We start from the raw sequence: 22,531 nt of genomic DNA, 5'->3' as shown, positions 1-22,531 counted from the left end.
TGCAGGGAGTGGAGGTTGTGGGACAGGTACAGGAAGGGGAGGGTGGCAGCCAACAGGCTTTACCAGTGGCATTTGTTAGCTGGTTCTGTCCGGGTGAAGCAAGACGGAGGGCGACTCTCCCTCGTTTATTGTCTGGGAAGAGTAGGTCTTATGCCTTGGCCCTGACTTGAGTGGCTTTGCTAGCGGACAAAGCATGTCTTTTGGAGATCTGTCAGCTGTAGTGTGTCACTAAAGTGTGTGGCTTAGGGCAGAGGAGGGTGTGGCAACCACATTTCATCCTGTCCCTGTGAACCAGGGTATTCTGATTAGATTGTCCTCTGATTCATGAAGAGGAACCAGATGTCCCAACTGCACTCTGAGCACCCCTTACTGGTCCCAGCTGCACCCTGAGCACCCCTTACTGGTCCCAGCTGCACCCTGAACACCCCTTACTGGTCCCAGATACACCCTGAGCACCCTTTACTGGTCCCAGCTGCTCCCTGAGTATCCCCTACAGCTGAGGTCAGAGCCTGATGGTGTTCTGCCTTAATCTGGAGAGGCTTTGATTTCCAGTTTAGCATCCAGGCAGGGGAAGCTGCAGTACACCGGTTTGCGCAGGGCTGTGTGGAGCCCCAGCTAGTTCTGCTTGTCTCAGACCCCCACCCCATCCCAGCTTTTGAAGTTCAAGGCTTACAATGTTCAGTATGAACCAGCCACTTTAGCCAATTAGATTTTCATAAAGGAAGTTTTTTTTTTGGGGGGGGGACGTTGTTTGCTTGTTTATGTTAGTTGTTTTAGCCATTATAAAATAGACTTGGATAATCAGTGTCCCAGTTAAATAAATTCAGGTGTGTTATGAAGCTGTTACACAGAAGAGCACAGCTCTAGGACTGCCACAGACCAATCTCTGGGATGCATTAGGTTAAAAAGAACAAGGTACTGGGTAGCAAACACAGCCATCTGTCCATCTGTGCCATCTGTCTGTCTGTGTAGATTGAAGAACATGCATGTTCGAGTATGCTTGTGTGCCTGTATCTCTCTAGGAAGCAATCCAGGATTACGGTGACAATGGCTGCCACTGATCATCAGAACAGGGGTCTTGAGGGATGTGCGTGCTTTCAGAGACTGGCCTTGTATGTGGTGGGGTACCCGCCTTGTATGTTTGAGGTCCCGGCTTTGATTCCCAACATCACATATATGCAGGCTTCGTGGTGCATGCTTGTAACCTCAGCATTCCCGAGGCAGAGGCAGGAGGATCAGAAGTTCAAGGTCATCTGAAGCTACAGTTTGCATTTGAGGGCGGAGATCTATAGATCCTGTCTAAAATAAAATGAAAATGAAAAACATTTAAAAGGCCAGAGAGATCACTCAGTATTAGAAGTTCTTGTTGCCAGATGACCCGAGATCCATCCCTTTAGCCCACGTGGTGCAAAGAGAGAATTGGCTCTTCCAGGTCCTCTAACCTTTGCATCCACATGAATACATGTTCATGTGTGTGCCACGCACAATATGTGAATGAATAGATCTCTCAAAAGTAAAACTAATCAGGAAGCAGAGGCAGGTGGATCTCTGTGAGTTTGGAGCTAGCCTGGTCTACACAGTGAGTTTTGGGTCAGCTAGGGCTATATAAAGAGGCTCTGTCTCTAAACTAAACTAAACTAGTAAAGCTATAATAAGCTTTAAATGTTTTGTATAAAAGTAATGGCCACAAGGGTAGAAGGAAGTGAGTTTTAAGCAGAAACACACATCATTGGTTCGAAAATTCACAAAACATCATGCTTGGGTCTACAGGCCTGCGGCTGGTGGTGCCCGACAGGAGTTTTATCTTTGACAACGTCACCATCTCCCTGATGTGGCTCCTTTCTCCCTACACTGGAAACCTATCCTGTGTAGTCAGCATGGGAGATGGCCATACTTTTGACCCCTACTACCCTCCCAGGTAAGAGTGACCTCTGATCCTTAAAGCGGGTTGTATCAGTCAGCTTTTGCTGTATAACAAGCTATCCCCAAACCCAATGGCTGGAACTGTACTTTTCATTTCTCATGGTTCTGGGGATGGCTGGTTGGATTTCCTGGCTGGCCTGACCCTGTGGTGACTAGACAAGGAAGGCCTCCCTCTCTCTCATGTCCCATGGCTAACTAGATGTCAGCTGAGAGCATGTGGTGTTCACCATTCCACAGGCTGCCCTGGGCTGGATTCCACGTGGTTTCTAGAATTGAGAGTCAAGTGTTAGGAGTGTTATTGGGATTCTTTCTGTCACCGTGGAATGACAGCTCTGCCCTAGGATGGAGCCAGGCCGTGTGCTCAGGTGCTACCTCTGCAGTCTGCACCACCTTCACCACCTGGTCTCTGGCCACCCGAGCTTTGCCACACAGTTTTCCCATCACAGTTCAGCCACCCTGTCTGTGTGCCTTGGGTTATGTCATACCGGTAGCTCCAAGCCTCAATGGCTTTGTCCATCACACATGTACATGTGTGTGCTGTACACATAAGCAACCCTTTCGCCCTGACACCTATTTGAGCAGCAGCTCTAAGCAAAGGTCACCAGCATTTTGTCTTTTAGGAGAAACAGATGACACCAAACCCCTCCACCCTCACCCCACCCGAGTGATCCAACTTCCTCTGTTTTAACAATCCACTGGACCCCGAAATTACCCGGCCACTTCTGTCATTTCCATTCACCTTGGGACGGTCCCTTGTCATGCACCTGACCTGCAGCATAGATAATGGCATGAAATTTTTCTTTTCTTTTGTGGGTTTTTTTTTTTTTTTTTTTTTTTTTTTTTTTGAGACAGGGTTTAGACCAGGCTGGCCTTGAACACAGAAATCCACCTGCCTCTGCAGAAACCATACTGTACAAATGTCATTGTGCTTAACTCCCAGTTTTCCCTGCTCTCCTTCCTTCCTTCCTTCCTTCCTTCCTTCCTTCCTTCCTTCCTTCCTTCCTTCCTTCCTTCCATTTCTTCTTTCTAAAACATTTATTTATTATAGGGTGGCACACTTGTGCCACCTGCACGTGTAGAGGCCAGAGGACAACTTTAAGGAGGCAGAGATCCCCTTCCACCATGTGGGTTCTGAGAATGAAACTCAGACCATCAGGCCTGACAGCAAGCTCACTCACTGAGCCCACCCCCTTCTCACTCTCTTGCTCTCTCACTCTCTCACTCTCTCACTCTCCCTTTCTCCCTTCTAGATTGAATCTCATTCCGTACTTGCTACATATCCTAGGTTGGCCTTGAACTTCTTACCCTCTAGCCTCATACCGAGTGCTTGGATTGTAGATATGAGCCGCCATACCCTCCAGCCCCCTTACTTGTCTGACTTTTTGCAATGCTGGAGTTTGAACCTAGGGTCTCATGCAATGCTAAATTAGCGCTCGACCACTAAACTATAGACTTCTAGTTGTGCCTAGCTACTTGTTAGTCCAAGAGGTAGAAACTTTAAAACTGGACCCCATTCCTACCATGGATAGCAACACAACCTTGTAGAGAACCAGTCTGATGAATCAGAGGGTTCTCCTTTGGAAGCACCCTTTTTGCCTTGCATTTGATGTCCTCGTTCATACATATGTCGGGCTGTTTTCTTTCTCTGTCCTGGAAAAGCCTCTGCATATCTGAGATTGTATTATGGGTCTTACAGAACAATTTATATAAGGCCAACCTTGTCCAAGCCCGGAATTGGGTAACATGTGCCCCCTAATGGCAGGACTGGGGATTGACTGTTTTTCTGTCTCCAGGTATTGCCTGCTGTTTTGAGTAGGCTGTTTTGAGGTGATAATCTTGTTGAGAAAATGCTAATTACAAGGCAATACAAGCCTCATGGAGGAACTAGGTATACACGGGGGTGGTTGGGAAGAAGTCTAAAGCTACATTTTTTTGGATTTGAGTGCAGAAGCAGACAGCCCAGGGCAGTGGTTCTCAGCCTTCCTGATGCTGTGACCCTTTAATACAGTTCCTCATGTTGTGTTGACCCCCAACCATAAAATTATTTCCATTGCTACTTCATAACTGTAATTTTGCTACTGTCATGAATCGTAATGTAAATATCTGTGTTTTCTGATAGTCTTAGGCGACCCCTCTGAAAGAGTCATTCAACTCCAAAGGGGTCGCGACCCACAAGTTGAGAAACTCTGATCTAGGGGAGGGCCTGGCCTGGACTGAAGAAGCAGGTCCTGCAAAACGCTCATTCCCCCTTGTACTCATGGGCATGAGGGAAGATGAGAGAGTCTGGAAAGCTCAACAGTGCCCTGCCCAGGGAAAGCTGTTAACGCTTGCCTGTCTGAGGAGATTGTTCCTGGGAGAGGAAGGTGGGTAGGTACCCAGGACCAGATACTGATGGGAACGGGAGAAGGAGGATGCTGAGACAGACTAGAGGGTGAGATCAAAGTGGGGTGCCATAGGAGACACTGCTGATCCCACAGGGTTCCCGGCTTGTGTAGCTCTCAGTCTAGGGGAGGGGATATCATCCACACACTGGCCCTGAGCCACCAAAGGATGGGGAAATATGCCTGGGGGCACAATGTATCCTTGGAGTGAAGCATCTCCCTTCAACTAAGGGGATTCGTAGAGATGCATTCAACTGAGGCTCTTGGGGGAGGGGGTGGCATGGGTCACCTGCTACAAAGGAGAGAAGACAACCCTTCTTGGCCTGGGGTGCATGTGATCTGTAAGGTTAGTGCTGTTGCCAAGGGGCTGGAAAAGCAGCCTGCTATGTAAGCATGAAGGCCTGAGTTTGGTCCCCAGGACCCAGGTGAGAAAGCTGTAATCCCAGTGCTGGGCAGGCAGAGACAGGCGGATCCCTGCAGCTCACCAGCTCCCAGCCAGGCTGAGCTGGAGAGTTCCAGCTAACAGAGAAAGAGAGACAGACTCAGTCTAAAGTGGGCTGGCTATGGCTGTCCATGCCTTTAGCCCCTGCACCCAGGAGAGGTAGATCATTGTGACTTTAAGGCTACCCTTAAAGAACTTACAGAGCAAGTTCCGGGCCAGCCAGGGATGCATAGGGAAACCATGTTCCAAAAACAAATGAACAAGGTGGACAGAGATCTGAGGAACAACACTCAAGGCTGACCTCTGCCTCCAGATGCACCGCAGTGCACTCCTGTGATTCCAGCACTTGGGAGGTGGAGGCAGGACGACCAGAAGTTCAAAGTCATCCTCAGCTACATTTTGAGGCCAGAACTACATTAGACCTTGTCTAAAAATGAAACAAAGATCTCACAAATCAGAAAACATAGCACAGCACCCATTTCTACGCCATTCATATTTCACCAGAAATTCTGAGGATTTAGGAGATGGTTTAAGAGATATAGGAGTTGGGGGCAGGCAAATGTTTTGGACGAAGGTCTTGAACATCCACAGGTTCTCATATCTGTTAGGAACCCCAGAACCATCCCATTAAGGATACCAAAGGATGCTGACAGAGAACTAGACAGACACCATCTTCACTGTCAACCTATGGCCAAGGGTGGCCCTGAATTAGCAAGCACCTGAGTCACACGAATCCTTGAGAAGCAAGATAAACCCATTGTGAACATAAAGGGGCCATGACCTGAAAATGGGTCAGGCTTATGCCAAGAACACAAGGCTCAGCCACAGATGAATTGAGAGAAGGCAAAGTTTTCTGGAGGAGAGCCACACGTTGATTGGTGGCCTTGGAGTGGGACAAAGGAAGTGGAGAGTCTTCTGGGTGACAAGGAGAAGGGGCAGAAGATGAAGGTATAGGTTGGGAGTGAAAGGCTCTAGGCTACATTGGACACAGTAAAATGAGAAGCCAAACCGGCAATGGTGGTGCACACCTTTAATCCCAGCACTCGGGAGGCAGAGGCAGGCGGATTTCTGAGTTCGAGGCCAGCCTGGTCTACAGAGTGAGTTCCAGGACAGCCAGACTATATATAGAAAACCTGTCTCAAAAAACAAACAAACAAACAAAAAACAAGAGAGAGAGAGAGAGAGAGAGAGAGAGAGAGAGAGAGAGAGAAGCCAAGCAAGGCCCAGAGAAGGGGTTACATGAGCCGCTGGATGAGAGTAGACAGTATCAGAAAAGAACTTTCAGAGGCTAGAGAGACAGATTGGCTAGTGAAGATCTTGCAGTGTAAGCAGAAAGAGCTGAGTTCGATCCCCACCACCCCCATAAAAAGTCAGGAATGGTGACAGAGTTTGTAATCCCAGGACTATGGAGAGTGAGACAGGAGGATCCCTGGAGTTCACTGACTCCTGAAGAACATCACCCAAGGTTGACCTCTGGCCTCCACACACGTGCACATAGAGGTGCTTGCGCGTGCACTCACACACACAAATAATTGTTTTCAAAAGGCTGGCAGCTGACATTTTTCAAGAGTGGTCTATGCTATTCCTGATCCGATGTTGAGTTGTCATAGAGTGACCTCCCCTGACACAGAGAATAGGGTGTGCTGTGTGACATCTTTTACTTTCCTCTGTGAAACTTTTTTTTTTTTTGAGACAGTCCAGACTAGCGTAAAAATCACTATGTAGCAGAGGATGGCCTTGAACTTCTAATCTTCTGCCTCCTCCTCCCTGATGCTGGGATCACAGATGTGTATCATCACACCCAGTTAATGGACAGCTGGAGATCAAATTCCGAGCTGCATCCATGCTAGGCAAACTCTCTCCCTACTGTGCTACATGTTGCACAACACCCCAAGCTGCCATCTTGCCTTTGTGGAGAACGGGAGTTGTGAACTTATGCAGGATTATTGAAGCTGTGCTCCTTTAACCGCTCCTCCCCCCCCCTCGCCGCCCCCCCCCCCAGCGTGTCGAGCAACGTGACCCACCAGTTCAGCTCTCCTGGGGAGTTCACAGTGTTTGCTGAGTGTACGACCAGCGAGTGGCACGTGACCGCTCAGAAGCAAGTGATACTTCGAGAGAAGATGGAGACACCCCGTGTCACTGGGTGCTCTGGCCTGTCTAGATCTGGAGCCGGCCTTCTCTGTCAGGCTGTCTTTGGGGAACCCCTGTGGATTCAGGTGGATCTGGATGGAGGTGAGTCTGTAGGATGGAGCAGGTGGAGGCGCATGGGGGAGGGGGTTTGCCTCCTCCAAACCTATCCCGCTAACCTGAGGCTTTAGTGTCTTAGCTACCTTGTTCATTTATTTAACACCCGTGGCGTCTTCAGGGCTCTAAGTGCTTGGTCTATGGTGGTCCACTCAGGATAGACCCCATGTTAATCTACTCCAAGCTAGAAGGTTAGTGAGCCAGCGAGAACCCCCACCTTCCCAAGGCTCTTTCCACATGTCCACAATCCTATCTGAAACACTGGCCCTCCACACCACCTCCCTCTGGGGGAATTTCAATAGGAGGGGGTGGTCACACAGCCAGTGTGGACCAGGAGCATGGCGCCATTCTGTGGCCATGGGGCCCGGATATCAGCTGTACACACCCGAATACAGGCCTCTCCACAATTCTGGCGAGGGTACACTCTGATTGGACACAGTGCCTTCTAGTTTAAGCCAGAGGCCATTCTGATTGGTTCCAGCATCTGCCTTGATTCGCCAAGACTTTCTACGCTGATTGGTTACAGCTTCCGTTCTAATTTATCACAGAGATCACTCTAATTGTACCCACAGGATCCATTACTCCTCAGCACATCCATCCCCGGTGCTTGGATACTTCCCATCGATATTTTAAGTTCACCGCTTTTGTCTACAGAGACTCCAACCCCCAGTCCCGCCACCTTATCCACTGCAACCTTTTCCCACCAAGCGCAGTCCAGTTAGAGCTCTGAATGGAGCCCTGTTGACATAAATTATGCAGTGCAGAACTACGATGGTGGTGATGGTGGTGTGGGGGATGTTGGTGGTGATGGTGGTGGCTATCATCAAATGAGGAAGGATCTGACGCAGTATGACATCCTTCACTCTGATCGTCTTAATGGGATTGTGGTGGGGCTCTGACGCGGCACTCGTGAGATTCCTTCCTGTTCCTGTGTGCCTGTTGCCTGACAGGGGCTGGTATGTGCACCCGGGGTAAAGTGAAATAATCTTTCGTTGATTTGTTTAGTCTTCCTACAAATATAATTGTGTGTCAGCTCTTTGCCGGGTGTGGGGGAGGAGGGAATACACATGAAAGTGAAGGGTCCTGCTCCTATAGGGCTTTATCACCATCATCACCAAATGATCATCATCACCGTCACCACCATCATCACCACCATCATCATCACTATCGTCATCATCATCCCCCCATCATCATCATCACCATCATCACCACTACCACCATCACCATCATCAACACCACCAGTACTTCTTTTCCTTCTCCTCTTCCTCCCTTAAAAAAAATGTTCATCAGCTTCCAAACAAGAAAGTGTTTGGCGTGGCTTCTACTGGAAAGAATACCATCTGGTTATATACATCACATTTTCAACCAACTACAGTATTTGGCATCCAGCTAGGACAGTCATCTGCTGCCTGCAAGGGAGGCCCCACTTTGTGGGGAGCAGGTTGGGTTTCATAGAGATTTACCTGTCCTAGGAGGTCATCAGTGGAAGTTGAAGGAAACAACTTGAGCAATTTTGGCTGAAAACAAGGCTAGAAGTTAATTCTCCTGCTTCAAAATTCCTGTGCGCCAACCCCCGTACCTCTTTTTCAGTTTCCTACCCAAGGGGAAGGTCCCCATCATCAGGATGTTATAGCATTTGCTATAAACTTCTGTGACCAGGGGCATAAATGAGTAACAATGGGACTGCAGCTGTGGGTCGGTTGGAAGAGGACTTGCCATTCAGGAAACCCTGGGTCTGATCTCCAGACTGAGCACAGTGGTGCTTGCCTGTAGTCCTAATTCTTGAGAGGTTCGGACAGAAAAATCGAGAGTTCAAGGCTATCCTTTGCTACATAGTGGGGGTCAAGGACAGCCTGGGCTACATTAGGCCCTATCTCAAAAACAAACAAACAAAAACAAATAATATAAAAACTGATCAGAGAGGATTCAGAAAGTTAAAAAATAAATAAATAAATCACGTATAAAGCCAAAACTAAAAAAAAACAAACTACTTATAGTTAGCATTTAGGGAGGGCGGTCTGTCCTCACTTATTTCTCCAGACTCATGTTTATGTTTCCTGCAGAATTTGACATCAGAACTCAGCCTGAACTATCCTAGAATGCTAGCTGCACAGTTGGTAATAGCCTTTCTAAATTTCCCTTAATCCCTCTAGGAGCCGAGGCGACTTACGCTGTGCTTTCGGGTAATAGAACTCTGGCTGAGTTCACCACCCCTAGGGGCTCACAGCTTTACAATCTGACCCTGGGCAGAGAAATCCAGGAGCTGCTGGGCCCTGGGAGGCACCACCTGAAGGTCCAAGCTGTCAGCAACAGCACCACCTCCGTCCCCTCTGGAAACGTCACTGTCCACTTTGTGGAGCTGCTCTCAGGGCTGCGGGCCTCCTGGGCTTCCGACCACATGGAGCTTGGGTGGGACTTGTTGGTCAATGTCTCAGTGGCTCATGGTACCCTGGAGGAGCTGACCTTCGAGGTGGCAGGACTCAACACAAACTTCTCCCAGAAGGAGGAGAGTGTTGGGCAGTCGTCTGGAAACTTCCACGTGGCGGTTCCTGCTGAAGGTACTGGGGTTGGCAACTTCCTCTGGTACCCACCACACCTTTTTTATAGTTCTGATTTGGCTCCCCTGGGGCTCAGAGGGGTGCCAGGAAAGAAGTGACACCAGGTAGGTGTGAGGGTCTCAGGCCTTCTGCCAAAGGTCTGCTAAGAGAACAAAGATTCCACAAGAGAGCCATTGGGGCTTCGCTAAGTGATGCCCATGAGCCACAGCCTCCTCCTCCAGCCTAGTCCTGATGCTTCCTTCTCCACTCCCTTCTCCAAGAGTCTGACTTGAAATAGGAACAAGCCAAAGGATGGGAAAATGAAGAAATACACACCACACTGGGACTTTAATCCCCGTGACAACTGTCAGATGTATCTCTGCCTCGAGAGCCATGTGTGTCCCAGGATAGATACGAATGCGGTCCAACGTAAACTTGTAAACTTATTTAAAACATAATGAGATTTATTTATACATTTACTTATAGTAGCTCAGTTGCTATGCTCTTGCATTGAACTCTGTGGATGACATCATGTCCCCATGCCCTAAGTTTAGACTCACCTGCTGGCTTTTGGCTCCCTAGGCTCCCTTGAAGCTGTCCATTTAAGTCTATCTCCTTTTAACTGATAAAATCGACTAGTCCAGTGGCATTTTGCACATTTTTAGATTAATAGACTTCTTTTCTCCCTGAGGTGAGATGATCTGGGCCTCTCCAGTAAGAGGGAGGACACAAAGGGAGTGCGTCCGGACTCCGCCCTTGGTGGACATGTTTGAAATTGCCACCGGTACTAGTCTCTGTGGGCTCCTGAGACCATCCTCTGGGCCCCTCGGACTACAACCCTCAAGATGATGAGGGCTGTATCTCCCCTTCAGCTGGCTGCACATATACAGCATCTTCCTCTCCCAACCTGTCCCTGCTCCCTCACCATCCCTCTCCTGGAGGCCTACATCTGGTCCATAGACAGTTCTTACCCACACTTGGCCCACTGTATTTCCCAGGAACAGACAGACAAGACACCCATTTGCTTATGCCTGCCTTCTCTATTCCCCATATCCACCATCATCCATCACAGGCTGATGCCACAGGAATCCACAGTAAAGAACCCACCTATGGAGTTCTTCAGCCTCAAAGAACCTTCTCGTCCTTTGAAGGGTAGCCCTGTTTCACTTTCAACTCACACACCATACCCCACCCAAGCCCGCTATGTCTCTGTGTCATGTACCTTCACCTGTGTACCCCCAGAGTCTTGCCTCAGGCCTGGTATATAGTAGGACTCGTAAGTGCATAGAGGCTGAGAGATTCCAGGGCTGCAGTCAGGCTGCCAGACAGGCACACCTAGGGAAAGCTGTCTCTGCTGTGTCATGGAATTTTTTGACAACTCCAGCGACTCTTCCCCCTTGCATTGCAGGTACCTTCCTGGTCACTGTGCATGTGCGGAATGCCTTCTCAGAACTGAGTCTGGACATCGGGAACATCACGGTCACAGGCAAGGTGTTTGTACTCTCAGGAGTCTAGGACATTGAACCTGCCTGGGGTCTAGGGAGGAGCCCTTCAAATAGGGCTGTGAGCAGGGAGCCCGTTCTATTGTCACAGACTCTTTCTGGGTGCTCTGAAGACACAGTTGCAGAAAGTTTCATTCAAGTTCCACATTGAACGTGCTCAGACGTCCTTCCTGCCATGTCTCACTGAGCACTGCACAGTACTCAGACCACAGTTCACATTATCTTAGGCATTATAGTCTAGGGACCATCTGGAGTGTAGGAGGTGAGCTGAAGTTTTCTTCTCCATCTCCTGCGATGGCTTGAGGGTGTGGCTCAGTGGTAGAGTCCGTCCTTAGCACACAGAAACTCCGGACTCTACCCCCGTGATGCAAAAACAATAACAAAAATACAGAAGAGGAGGTTTGGGGGATGACTGCTGGTTAAGAGCTTTCTGAGCAGGTGTGAGCACCTGAGGTCAGGTCCCTTGCACTCAGGGAAGAGTCAGGCAAGGCAGCTGCACATCTGTCACCCACAGAACCTTGTTATCTGTGTCTCTATCGCCTGAACGGTACATCTTGGGGGCATCTTCGATATGATCTCTGTTTTCTCATATTTGTTTGTTTGAGAAGGGTCTTGCTGTGTTGTCTAGACTTGTCACAGACTCTAGGCTCACCTGCTCCTCCTACTGCCTCAACCACTCCCCCTTCATAGCTGGGACCTTGAGTATGTATGTGCCATGATCCTTTCGTGAGTCCGCCTTTATGTTTTATAACATTTTCCCACCAAAGCTTAATTCTTGTTCTCATTACGTTCACAGTCCCCTCCAGCCTCCAGGAACCATCTGCAATAAATGCTGAAGCAAAGAATGTGAGCATCTTTTGTTTTTGTTTTTTGTTTTTCGAGACAGGGTTTCTCTGTGTAGCCCTGGCTGTCCTGGAACTCACTCTATAGATCAGGCTGGCCTCGAACTCAGAAATCCACCTGCCTCTGCCTCCCAAGTGCTGGGATTAAAGGCGTGTGCCACCACTGCCTGGTGAATGTGAGCATCTTTAAAGCACTTAACTTCACAAGGAAACAATATCCAAGCACTCTTCTTAAAGCCCAAAAGCGTGTTCTCTAATCACTACAGGGTTACGATGTAAACAACAAGACCCCGAGTGGTGTATATAGGCCAATTCCCTCAAGGCCTATATTCTTAACCGATTGCCTCTGCCTGCCACATTCTCCTGCTGCCTCTAATTGGATCTCCTCTAAGGAAGAACTGGTGGCACTTTGAGTGTTAAGCATCCTTAATGTAGCTTAAGGGTAGCAGTTGGGTCTCCGTTACCACGTTCCCCATCATCAGCACAGGGCCTAGTCCAGAATGGCCTCTATCCACGCAGGCAAATGCAGTGAGTCCTAAGCCTACATTGGAGATAAAGCTATGTACCCAGTGAGTCTTAGGGAGGCACACTATGCCTCCTGAGGGATGCCTGAGAGCAGATGACCATCCAGAACCTCTGCTCTTTGCCTCACCCTGTGGCTGTTGTCAGCACGCAGTGCTCTGGGATGGAGGGTACGTTGGTGGCGGCTTTCTATAGTGAAGCTGACTTGTGGAGTGTTCTATCACTGGGGGTCCCTTCCTCCACAGGGTCACAAACAGGACATGAAGGTGTTCGCTGAGCCTGAACTGTACGTGGACCCTTTCACAGAAGTCACACTGAGCTGGCCGGATGATGACCCGGGCTTGGACTTCCACTGGTCTTGTGGTAGGTGGTGTGACTCTCCTGCCATCTGTTTCACTGAGCATCGTCAGGTTTGTCTGCTCTCTCTTTGTCGGACACAACTCCTGTCTGACACTGTCTGCCTGTGTGTGCCAGAGTGTAAACCTCAGACATGGGTATAGAGGTAACAGCAAGCCAAGGAGAGATGGTGTCTCTGAACGTGTGTGACAGGGGCATGGGGAGACTTAACAGCAGTAACAAAACCTAAAAGCCAGGTAGTTTATTTCATTGACACCATCTACTGACAAATCCAGATAAGACCAGCTAGGCCTCCTCTGAGAGGGTCATTCCTTCCTAACATATAACACCACACACACACACACAGAGATACACACAGACACAGATACACACAGACACATAGACACACAGATATACACACAGACACACACACAGACACACAGATAAACATAGACACACACAGACACACACACAGACACACACACACACAGACACACACAGAGATACACACAGACACACATACACACACAGAGATACATACACACAGATACACACACATACACAGAGATACACAGACACACACACAAACAGAGATACACACACACACACACACACACACACAGATATACACCCCCAAATTAAAAAGGGACAGTTTGGAAGTAGGGCATGGTGGCTTATCCCTGTCACCATGTCAGTCAGGAGGCAGAAGCAGGAAGACCAGGAGTTTGAGGCTAGCGTAGGCTGTGCAGCCAGACCCTGTCTCAACGAAACAAAACCATCAATAGAAGCTTTGCTAAGTCAGAAAGTCCATGGTGTGCTGGGTTCAGGGATGTTGAACACAAGTGTCTTCCCATCCTGCTCAGGACGTTGCTGGGCTCAGTGGGATGCCTGTGTAGAGAGGCAACTGCTCCACACAGACCAGAGGCTGCTGGTGCTCCATACCTTCTGTCTGCCACCTGTCAACTCCGCTGTCACGCTGCATTTGGCTATCCTAAGGGGCCAAGAGCTGAAGAAAGAGACAGAACAGTGCCTCTACGTGTCTGCTCCCCTGGACCTTGGGCCTCAAATCAGGTGAGGCACATGGGTGCTATGTCATCAGCTGGCACCACTTGGAGGTGGAACTGGAAGGGTGGGCCAACCTGTCTCACCATAGGGGTGGCAGCCTGGGGATCAGCAACAAATGGCATGAAAGGCAGCAGAAGTCTATGACAACTTCTTCATCCAGAGAACAGGAAAGGCTCCATCCATGTGGAGCTCAACAGAGACTTGGAGGAGGGGCTTGGGGAGAGGAGGAGAAGGGGAGAGGCAGGGCCTTACACCCAGGAGCTACCCAAGGTCCCTGAGCAGAAGGGGATATGCTCCCAGCTTGCTTCAAAACATTCTGCTTTCCATGAGTCGACTTAGCATCTTACAGGAGTCAAAGTAGAAGCTTGAGGTGGCTGGCCTGTCAGCCGGGTCCTGCTGAAGCAGATGGCTCACTCTAGTCAGAAACTTACTACCAATGGATAAGCATCCTTCTCAGCTGTGAGTGAGCAGGACTAACCCAGGTGACAGTGTGGAGCTGCTATAGGGTGGGGCAAGCCATCGATCCTAGGATTACAGAGGTAAGACAGGGGATGACTAGAATCTCCTCTGTCAAGAGAGACTGAAGCTATGGCCGTGACTAGTGGGCACTGAGTCTGCCATGTTAGCCCTTTGGTAAGAAATAAATGAATAATCCTGTGCTTTCCTCAGCCCACCACCTCTCCTCAAGCCTCCTGGGCCCCTACCAATGCTTTGCACTGGCTGGACCTAGACAGAAGCCCAGAGGGTGGGAGCTGAGACATTGTCTCTGCAGGGAGAGCCAGAGAATGGCCTGGAAGGTTTATAGAAACCCACCAGCATGCTTGTACTAAGGAAGACACTAATAAGAGAATTAGGAAGTTTGGCAGATTTATGAAGTTAAGGCTGAGAGGACTTGGAGAGGAATTATACATACAGCAGATGTCAAAGTGACCTGTCAGGGGCTCCAGGGAGGGGGTGGGACATCATATAGAAGGTTCAGGGGGCTGTAGCCAAACAAGTGATCTTCAGGTTCAGTGAGAGACCTTGTCTCAAACAATAAGATGAAGAATAAGAGAAGACACCCCATATCAACCTCTGACCCCCTCACATGCACACACATGCATAAACATGCACACATGCATGCATGCACACAGATACCTGTGTACACACACATGCACATACTTCTGTACACACATACACATACATGCATGTACACACACCTGTGTGTGTGCGCGCACACACACACACCAAAACAAAAACACAAAAGAAAGAAGGCCCAGAGTTTGGATTCTGACTCATGGTTCATGTTCCATCCACCCACTCAGGAGTGATGTCACCTGGGACCAATCATGGCATCCTATGTGTGCTATGAAGCCATGGCACTGTCACTTTTATCAACACTAAAGAGAATCTCAGAATTTATATGGCTTTGTCCATTTCCTTTGCAGCTAAGGAAACCAATTCTTAGAGTTTAAGTAAGTCATGCAAGGCAAGTCTTCCTAAGTGACAGGGGTCAGGATTGGAAGCCAGGGACCTGTCCTGCACTCCCATTCCACCCCAACATCATTGCAAATAGAGTGACATGGAAATCTGGTCATGTCCTGACTCTTCTTCGGCCTGCAGACCAAGGCTGTGTCCTGGCTTAGGTTGGAGCATTGGTTAGTTTATTCCATCTTTCATTCGGACAAAGGCAATGTCCCACCTGCTCTACAGACTTGAGAACTGGGCAAAGACCAGGCAAGTGGTCATGATGCCTGACTGAACTTTCTCTGTACACTCTGTACCTTCCAGCTGTCAGAAGAACTGCCGGCCAGTGAAAGCCGACCAGGACATTCTGCTCACCGTCACCGTGGGAGATGAAACCCCAGTGGCCGTGTTCAACTGGTACTTAGATGACACCTCATCAGAGAAGGTGAGATGTCACAGCCACTCAGAAGAAACTATGTCCTCTGAGAGAACCAGCCTTGTGTTGAATGCTGGGTCCTGAGCCAGGGTAGGCCAACCTCATTTGGAACAGGCTCAGGGGCAGCCAGGAAGATTAGAAACCTGAGGGAATTTCTAACAGGTGAATGGATACACAGGATCAAAGCCTATGGGGAGAGAGACACTGTTGCTCTCAGCCCAAGTCCCCTACTGGGATGCAGACATCTCTCAGCTGCTAGGCAGCAGCATGGTGGTCTATGAACGTCTGATAACCCAGCACCCTTGCCCAAAGGAAGGACATTTCTGCAGTATGCCACATACACAGCTGAGGTCCCATGGGGCCATGCTGAGAAGGATGCTTCTTTAAAGCTTGTTCTTGCCCTCTTCTCTGCCCTGTTTGCTTCCCCAGCTGATTCCCCAGCGAGTTCACCCTGTATAAGTGACTTGCATACATCCCTCGTCAGACTCCTCCCTCCATAGGTGATCTACACACTCACTGGCCCTAAGACTCCTCCCTACATAAGAGACCTGTACCCACATCCCTCCTTGGGATCCTTTTCTGGGAACCTGACCTTAGGCAAGAGACAAAGCTGGAGGCTGTTTCCTGACCTCCTGGGTAGTAGCACTGCCGCCATTTGCTCATCAGAAGAAATTTGACAGGCCCAGGGGGTTGGAAGCCATAGGACTGAGGATGTCCAGGGGCCTACCTATAACAGACCCCAAGGGCCTGAGTGCTCTTCCCTTGCAGGCTGAGCCCCTGCCAGCTGCCTGCAGACTCAGAGGATTTTGGCCACGATCACTGACCCTCCTTCACAGCAACTCCTCCATTCTGCTCCTGAACAGCAGCTTCCTGCAGACCTGGGGACCTGCTATTCACATCCGGGTCACAGGTGAGAAGCTGTCACCCTATCTCTCATTATAGGACCAAGACAAACTTGGAAACACTAAAATAAGGGACTTTGGTCTAGCGTGGAGCAAGGTACGGAGTTTTCTGCCTGGAAGACTTTGGGCAAAGGATTTGAATTCCTACGTGACCGGTGGCCATAGACCTCTCTGTGGGAGGGGCTGTGGTGGGCTGAGACTGAGTGAAAAGAGCCAGGCTCCAGGAGCAATGCCTTCTGTCCCATGAGGGTCCGGGGCTCAAAACTTGTGCTCAAACAGGCGCCCAGCTGCTTCTCTCAGCCCACCACCCCACAGAGGACAATTGTTAGATAAGAGTATTTGGGGGCCTACTCCAGAATCTCCAGAGAGGTCAGAGGCTGCCAGTCTGTAGCAGGCCAGACATCTTTGTTTAACAAGTTCCCAGATCATCCTGAAGAGGGGTTAAGGTTTTGGACAGGCAGTCCCCTAAGCACAATGACTCTTGGCTTCCCAGCACTGACCAGCCACGGCTACGGGGAGGACGCCTACATGATCAGCATGCTACCTCCACCTGAGGTGCCTGCCTGCATGATTGACCCGGAGGAAGGTTCTGTACTGACAAGTTTCGCTATCATCTGCAGCACCCCCGCAGCCCTGGGCCCCGTGGAGTACTGCTTCTGCCTGCAGTCAGGTACCAGCCAGAGGCTCTGCTCTTCCCTCAGCTTCCAGACTCATCTTCTCTCAGAATGGGTATTGTCCCTGCACTAGAGTATGTTCTATAATGAGAGAGGTTGACAGGATGAGAGACTCCTAAGTCTTGGTCACCCTCAAAGAACTGGCCCAGTGGGCATCATGCAATAGCAGCATCTGCCCAAACCCAGGGGACGCAATGACTTTGTCCCAGTGTAGGGTATATAAAAAGGTTAAATGAATGAATAGACACAACAGGTAGGGGCATACCATATCATAGTCCTCCACACACACACACACACACACACACACACACACACACACATACACACACACATACACACATACACACACACATACACACACACACATACACACACACACACACATACACACACACACACATACACACACACACACACACACATACACACACACACACACATACACACACACATACACACACACACACACATACACACACACACACACATACACACACACACATACACACACACACACATACACACACACATACACACACACACACACACACACACACACGGGGGGGAGACAGAGAGACAGTTAAGGGGGAGGGAGAAGAGAGAGGAGAGAAAAGGGAGAGAGAGAAGTAAATAGAGAGGGAGAGAGTTGGGGGAAAGGAAGAGAGAAAGAGAGAGGAAAGGAAAGGGGAGTGAGAAAGAAGAGAAGAAACGAGAGAGAAAGAGAGACACACACACACACACACACACACACACAGAGAGAGAGAGAGAGAGAGAGAGAGAGAGAGAGAGAGAGAGAGAGAGAGAAGAGGCAGGGAACACTGAGACTCTTAGAAAGTCTGACATTGTAGCTCCTAGAACCTTCCACACTTTCACTGATCCTGACTTGTAAGTGGTGGCAGAGAATGGCAGTGTCACAGGACAAGCAAATCTCAAAGAACATTTTTTTTTTTTTTTGGTGTGGAGGTTCACAGAGGGTGAACCATCAAAGATCCTACCTACACTGCATGACAACCATCCAGTCATCCAGACTGGCAGTGGATATGAACAGGTGGATGGCGCGGGGCAGCTCACTCCGTTTACCATTGCACTTTGGTTGCCATAGATTCCCCCTGTGGCCTTGGGCATTTGGGAACTGTCACACAAACTCTGTGTGGGCCTTAGTTCAAGTGGAACTTTCTTCCCAGATGAGGCACCATAAGTGGTGCAGGCATACTCTTCAGTATCCTGCCCAGACACCACATGGCATAAACAGTGTGCCCTGACCTGGGCGGGGTGGGTGTAAACCCTTCTGAGGGAGTGTAGTCTTTGTGGATTATCTTGTCAAAGGATGTGCAGTTTGCTGGGCTGTTAAGGTAACAGGGACTGGGTCTCAAGTAGACTTCATTTCCAAACACTTCCCCTCTGTACCCAAAGGGAGAGGCCAGATTCCCCTTTGTCCCCAGCCCCATCTCCCACAGCTCAGCAAGAAGGCAGGAGGTATGGCCATACAACACTGACTGTTCACTTGCAAGCCAATGGCTTCATGGTTGTCCGCTCACTACACAATGACTGGAGACTCCCATGATGTGTGGGGCTCCTTCAAGGAAAAAAGATATTCATCTGCTCACTTATGTTTATAACAGATAGGTGTCCAATGTCAGGATGTGTTCTGGGTGCTGGGTATGCTGCAGTGAGCACAACAGAGGAAATTGCTACCATCACAGTCTTTAACATCTAAAAGCAGAGACAACTGGTAAACCAAGACATGTCCTACAGGGGGCGCTGTTTGAGCATAGCAGCAGGGAGCTTCTCTGTGGGTGCTGTGAGGCTGGGGTGAAGGCATGGAGTCTGGTGAAGAGTCTGTCCGGACTCTTACTTGTGTGAGGCCCTGGATCCTATTCCTATCACTGTTAAAACAAATCCCCAAATTAATGTGGACACTAGGGGTGCTGGCTCATGTCCTACAGTCCCAGCACTTGAGAGGCTGGGGCAGGAGGATTGCCTTGAGCTCAAGATCAGCCTGGGCTCCATGGTGAGTTCTAGACCAGCCTGAATACAGAGTGAGATGTTGTCTCAGAAAAACAAACAAACAAACAAACAAACAACAAAAACGAAACAAAACCAAAATCAACAAAACCCCGAGTGAGTACCAACAAACAAACAAACAAAAAACCCCAATGGGCTGACTAGATAGCTCAGTGGGTACAGGGGCTTGCTGCTCTGGGGCTTACTGCTCTGGCCTGGGACTTGAGTTTCATCCTCAGACCCACATAAAGGTGTTAGGAGAAAACTAACACCATAAAGCTGTCTTCTGCACTCCATATGTGCGCTGTGGTATGTGGGTATCCTCCTCTCTCTCTCTCTCTCTCTCTCTCTCTCTCTCTCTCTCTCTCTCTCACACACACACACACACACACACACACACTCAGACATCATAACAAATCACACACATCATATACCAGATACATGACATCATATATACAGAGAGAGAGAGAGAGAGAGAGAGAGAGAGAGAGAGAGAGAGACTTTAAAAACAACAAAAACAAAACAAACCTGCCTAGCTTGTGCTGCTGGTTCCTGGAGAGTTGTGGATCTGGTCTGAGTGGAATTTAGGAGGCTAATTCTCTTCCTCTTGCTATTCCTCTCTCTCCATCCACTCCCTAACTTGTTTTTGTTCATGTTGTAATTTGTTTTACCACATTAAAAAAAAAAAAAAAAAAACTAACTAAATAAATAAATGCCAAAACAAACCACCTCCAGGATGGAGAGATGGCTCAACAGTTAAGACCACTTGTTGCTCTTTCAGTGGACCCAGGTTCCATTCCCAGCACCCACACGGTGGGCCACAACGTCTGTAGCTCACGTCCCAGGGAATCCAACATCCTCTTTGGCCTCTTAGGCACCAGGCATGCGCGCGGTGCACAGATACACACGTGGGCAAAACACCTATACACGTAAAGTAAAAATAAATCTAAACTTTTTTAAAAATTTAAAAACCAAACCAAGGCAACCAAAATCAACACAAAGAAAAACCCAAAAATCAGAAACCTGCTTACAAACAGGGAGGACGTGTAAAGTGTGTTTTTCATACACTTTAGGGAAATGGTTCTAAAGGTACAGCAACCTATGTGGTAGCCTTCTCCCCAACCCTGTGGATTTCCAGGGTGGCCGTCACACCAATAGCTGGAACTTCTCTGTCCCTGTGGCCAGGGGTTTGGCTCTGCCCTCTTAATTGCTCCATTTCCATTTTTTTGCCAGGTTCCTGCCTCCACTGTGGCCCTGAACCAGCCATCCCCACTGTGTACCTGCCACTTGGAGAAGAAAAGGATGGCTTTGTCTTGACAGTGGTCATCTGGGTCACCAATCAGGCGGGGGACAGAGAGCAGACCCAAGTGGCAGTTAAGGTGGGTGGCGGTTGATGGCTCGTGTCTCTTTACTGTGAAATGTCTCCAACGTGGCTGAACTATGGGGCACGCGGAGGCAGCTGAGGGCATGGGTGAGCAACCATGATCAGCCAGCAGAACTCTGGTCATGGAGAAATCTCAAAAGGAGTTCATGGCCCAGAGGCTCAGGAGCAGGTGCAGTCGGGGGATGGTAGGGATGAAGAGAACAGCTGGAGGTAGAGTGTGATCTTGCCCAAGATGTGGTGGTGGACTCTATCACTTGCCTGAGACAAGTGCGTCCAGGTACCCTCCAGCCTCAGGGAGTGCGAGCAAGCTCTGCTAGACCTGCTCCGCTCCCAGACCCATGGCTGTAGGGGCCAGCATCTTGAACAAAGACCACTGATCCCGTGTCTGGTTCCCTTGTCAGGTGGGACGCGGTGACATGGGTGTTGAAGACGTGACATTCCAAGAGATTGTGTCAGAGAGAATCACCTCAGCTCTGCACCAGGAGCATGGCCATGAACGACTTCTCCTGTTTGCCAAGGCTGTATCCTCTGCACTCAACATGGAGGAGCAGAGCCCAGGTTCTGGGCAACTTAGAATGGACATCAAATGGAAGGTGCATGAAATGGGCCCTTTAAGGTCTGCATGTGGCTTCTTGGGAGGGGGTGGGGCTCATGAGTCAGAGAAGCCTTGAGTGCCCCCCCCAGTGGTCACAGTCACTTCCTGCTTTTGTTCTTCCACTGAGTGACATAAAGTGAAGGGAATGTCTTCTTTACTGCTAACCGGCTTTCTCCGCCCACCTCCATGGAGTCACAGTCTTCTGGGATCCAAAGGAAGGTTGAGAGCCTCAATCTGGCTTCCTTGGGCTAAAGATCACAAAACCGAGGACCAGAGGAGGAAAGTGATCAGGAATGCCTGGGCAAGGCTGAGAACCTTCTGGAGACCGTAGGGAAGAAGCTACTTCTTACTCTTTCTAGCTTTTAGAGGTCATCACCAGTCCTAAGACCTTAGTCCCCTTTTCCCTGTTATGTGTGCGCGTGCACGTGTGTGCGTGTATGCGCGTGTGCATGTCTGTGTGTGTTTATATAGGCTCTAGAGGATCAAACATAGGTCTTCATTCTTCCGTACAAGGTACTTTACTAACTAAGCTATCACCCCAGCACCCTCTTAGCACACTTTTGAACCGTCTTCTTTCCCCTCCTCTGCATACATCCTTCATCCCCTTCCCCAGTGTTTCTGTCTCTCTTATGGAGACCCTTGCGATTACACCGGTTCCCACCTGTAACTGTCAAAAGAGCTCCCCATTTGAAGGTGCTAAACCGAACTGTATCTTCAGAATGCTTTTGACAAAGCACCTTTTCTTTCTTTTTTTCTGTGAGACAACATGGTCACTGGTTTCAAAGGTCCAGATGTCGGTTTCTTTGGCTATTGTTCCCCCTTTTACAGGGCCGTGTGAGCCCTGTCATTCCTGGGACCCCAAGTTCTCTTGCAGTGCCTTCACAGTGCCTCTGAGGTACAGCTCATCTCCTGGCCTTTCTCTCCCTCTCCAAGGTCAGAGAGCTTGTGCTGAGATCACTGTCCACGGTCACCACTGGCCTGGAGAACATGCAGAAGGTCCAGGCTTTGGCTGAGGTGCTGAGAGAGGTGACTCACCGCAGTGAGGAGCTCACACCCGTGGCCCAGGTAAGAATTTCCACTGGCTGAGCCAGGCTATGGCACACATCCCTCCATGGTGTGGGGGTGGCAACTCATTAGAGGATAGATCAAAGAAGTCCGTCTATTATGGTGCTGTCCTGGGGCTACAAGACTTTTGCCATCTTCTTCCTAAGAGTACTTCATGGGTGGTTCAGGGGAGGGTGGTTCATGGCAGGCCCAGGTGCCTCACACTGGGCTTATTATGGTCTGTATGTTTAC

The 22,531-nt window shown here is 49.4% G+C and overlaps 1 protein-coding gene across 1 annotated transcript in view; it reads left to right on the top strand.

The window, feature by feature from the left end:
• Positions 1 to 22,531, top strand: part of LOC117722988 (polycystin-1-like protein 2) — an 81,551-nt gene that overhangs the window by 8,137 nt on the left and 50,883 nt on the right. Inside the window, exons 5-17 of the mRNA XM_034522329.2 lie at positions 1,771 to 1,918; positions 6,749 to 6,978; positions 9,144 to 9,548; positions 10,936 to 11,013; positions 11,826 to 11,875; positions 12,639 to 12,756; positions 13,593 to 13,800; positions 15,565 to 15,685; positions 16,445 to 16,586; positions 17,072 to 17,248; positions 20,490 to 20,635; positions 21,042 to 21,233; positions 22,169 to 22,300. Of these exons, the coding sequence (XP_034378220.1) occupies positions 1,771 to 1,918; positions 6,749 to 6,978; positions 9,144 to 9,548; positions 10,936 to 11,013; positions 11,826 to 11,875; positions 12,639 to 12,756; positions 13,593 to 13,800; positions 15,565 to 15,685; positions 16,445 to 16,586; positions 17,072 to 17,248; positions 20,490 to 20,635; positions 21,042 to 21,233; positions 22,169 to 22,300 (2,147 nt within the window). The remainder of the gene's footprint in view (positions 1 to 1,770; positions 1,919 to 6,748; positions 6,979 to 9,143; positions 9,549 to 10,935; positions 11,014 to 11,825; positions 11,876 to 12,638; positions 12,757 to 13,592; positions 13,801 to 15,564; positions 15,686 to 16,444; positions 16,587 to 17,071; positions 17,249 to 20,489; positions 20,636 to 21,041; positions 21,234 to 22,168; positions 22,301 to 22,531) is intronic.

Source organism: Arvicanthis niloticus, chromosome 18 (genome assembly GCF_011762505.2).
Source record: "Arvicanthis niloticus isolate mArvNil1 chromosome 18, mArvNil1.pat.X, whole genome shotgun sequence".
NCBI classification, from domain to species: Eukaryota; Metazoa; Chordata; class Mammalia; order Rodentia; family Muridae; genus Arvicanthis; species Arvicanthis niloticus.
This window is presented reverse-complemented; position numbering and strand designations above follow the sequence as displayed.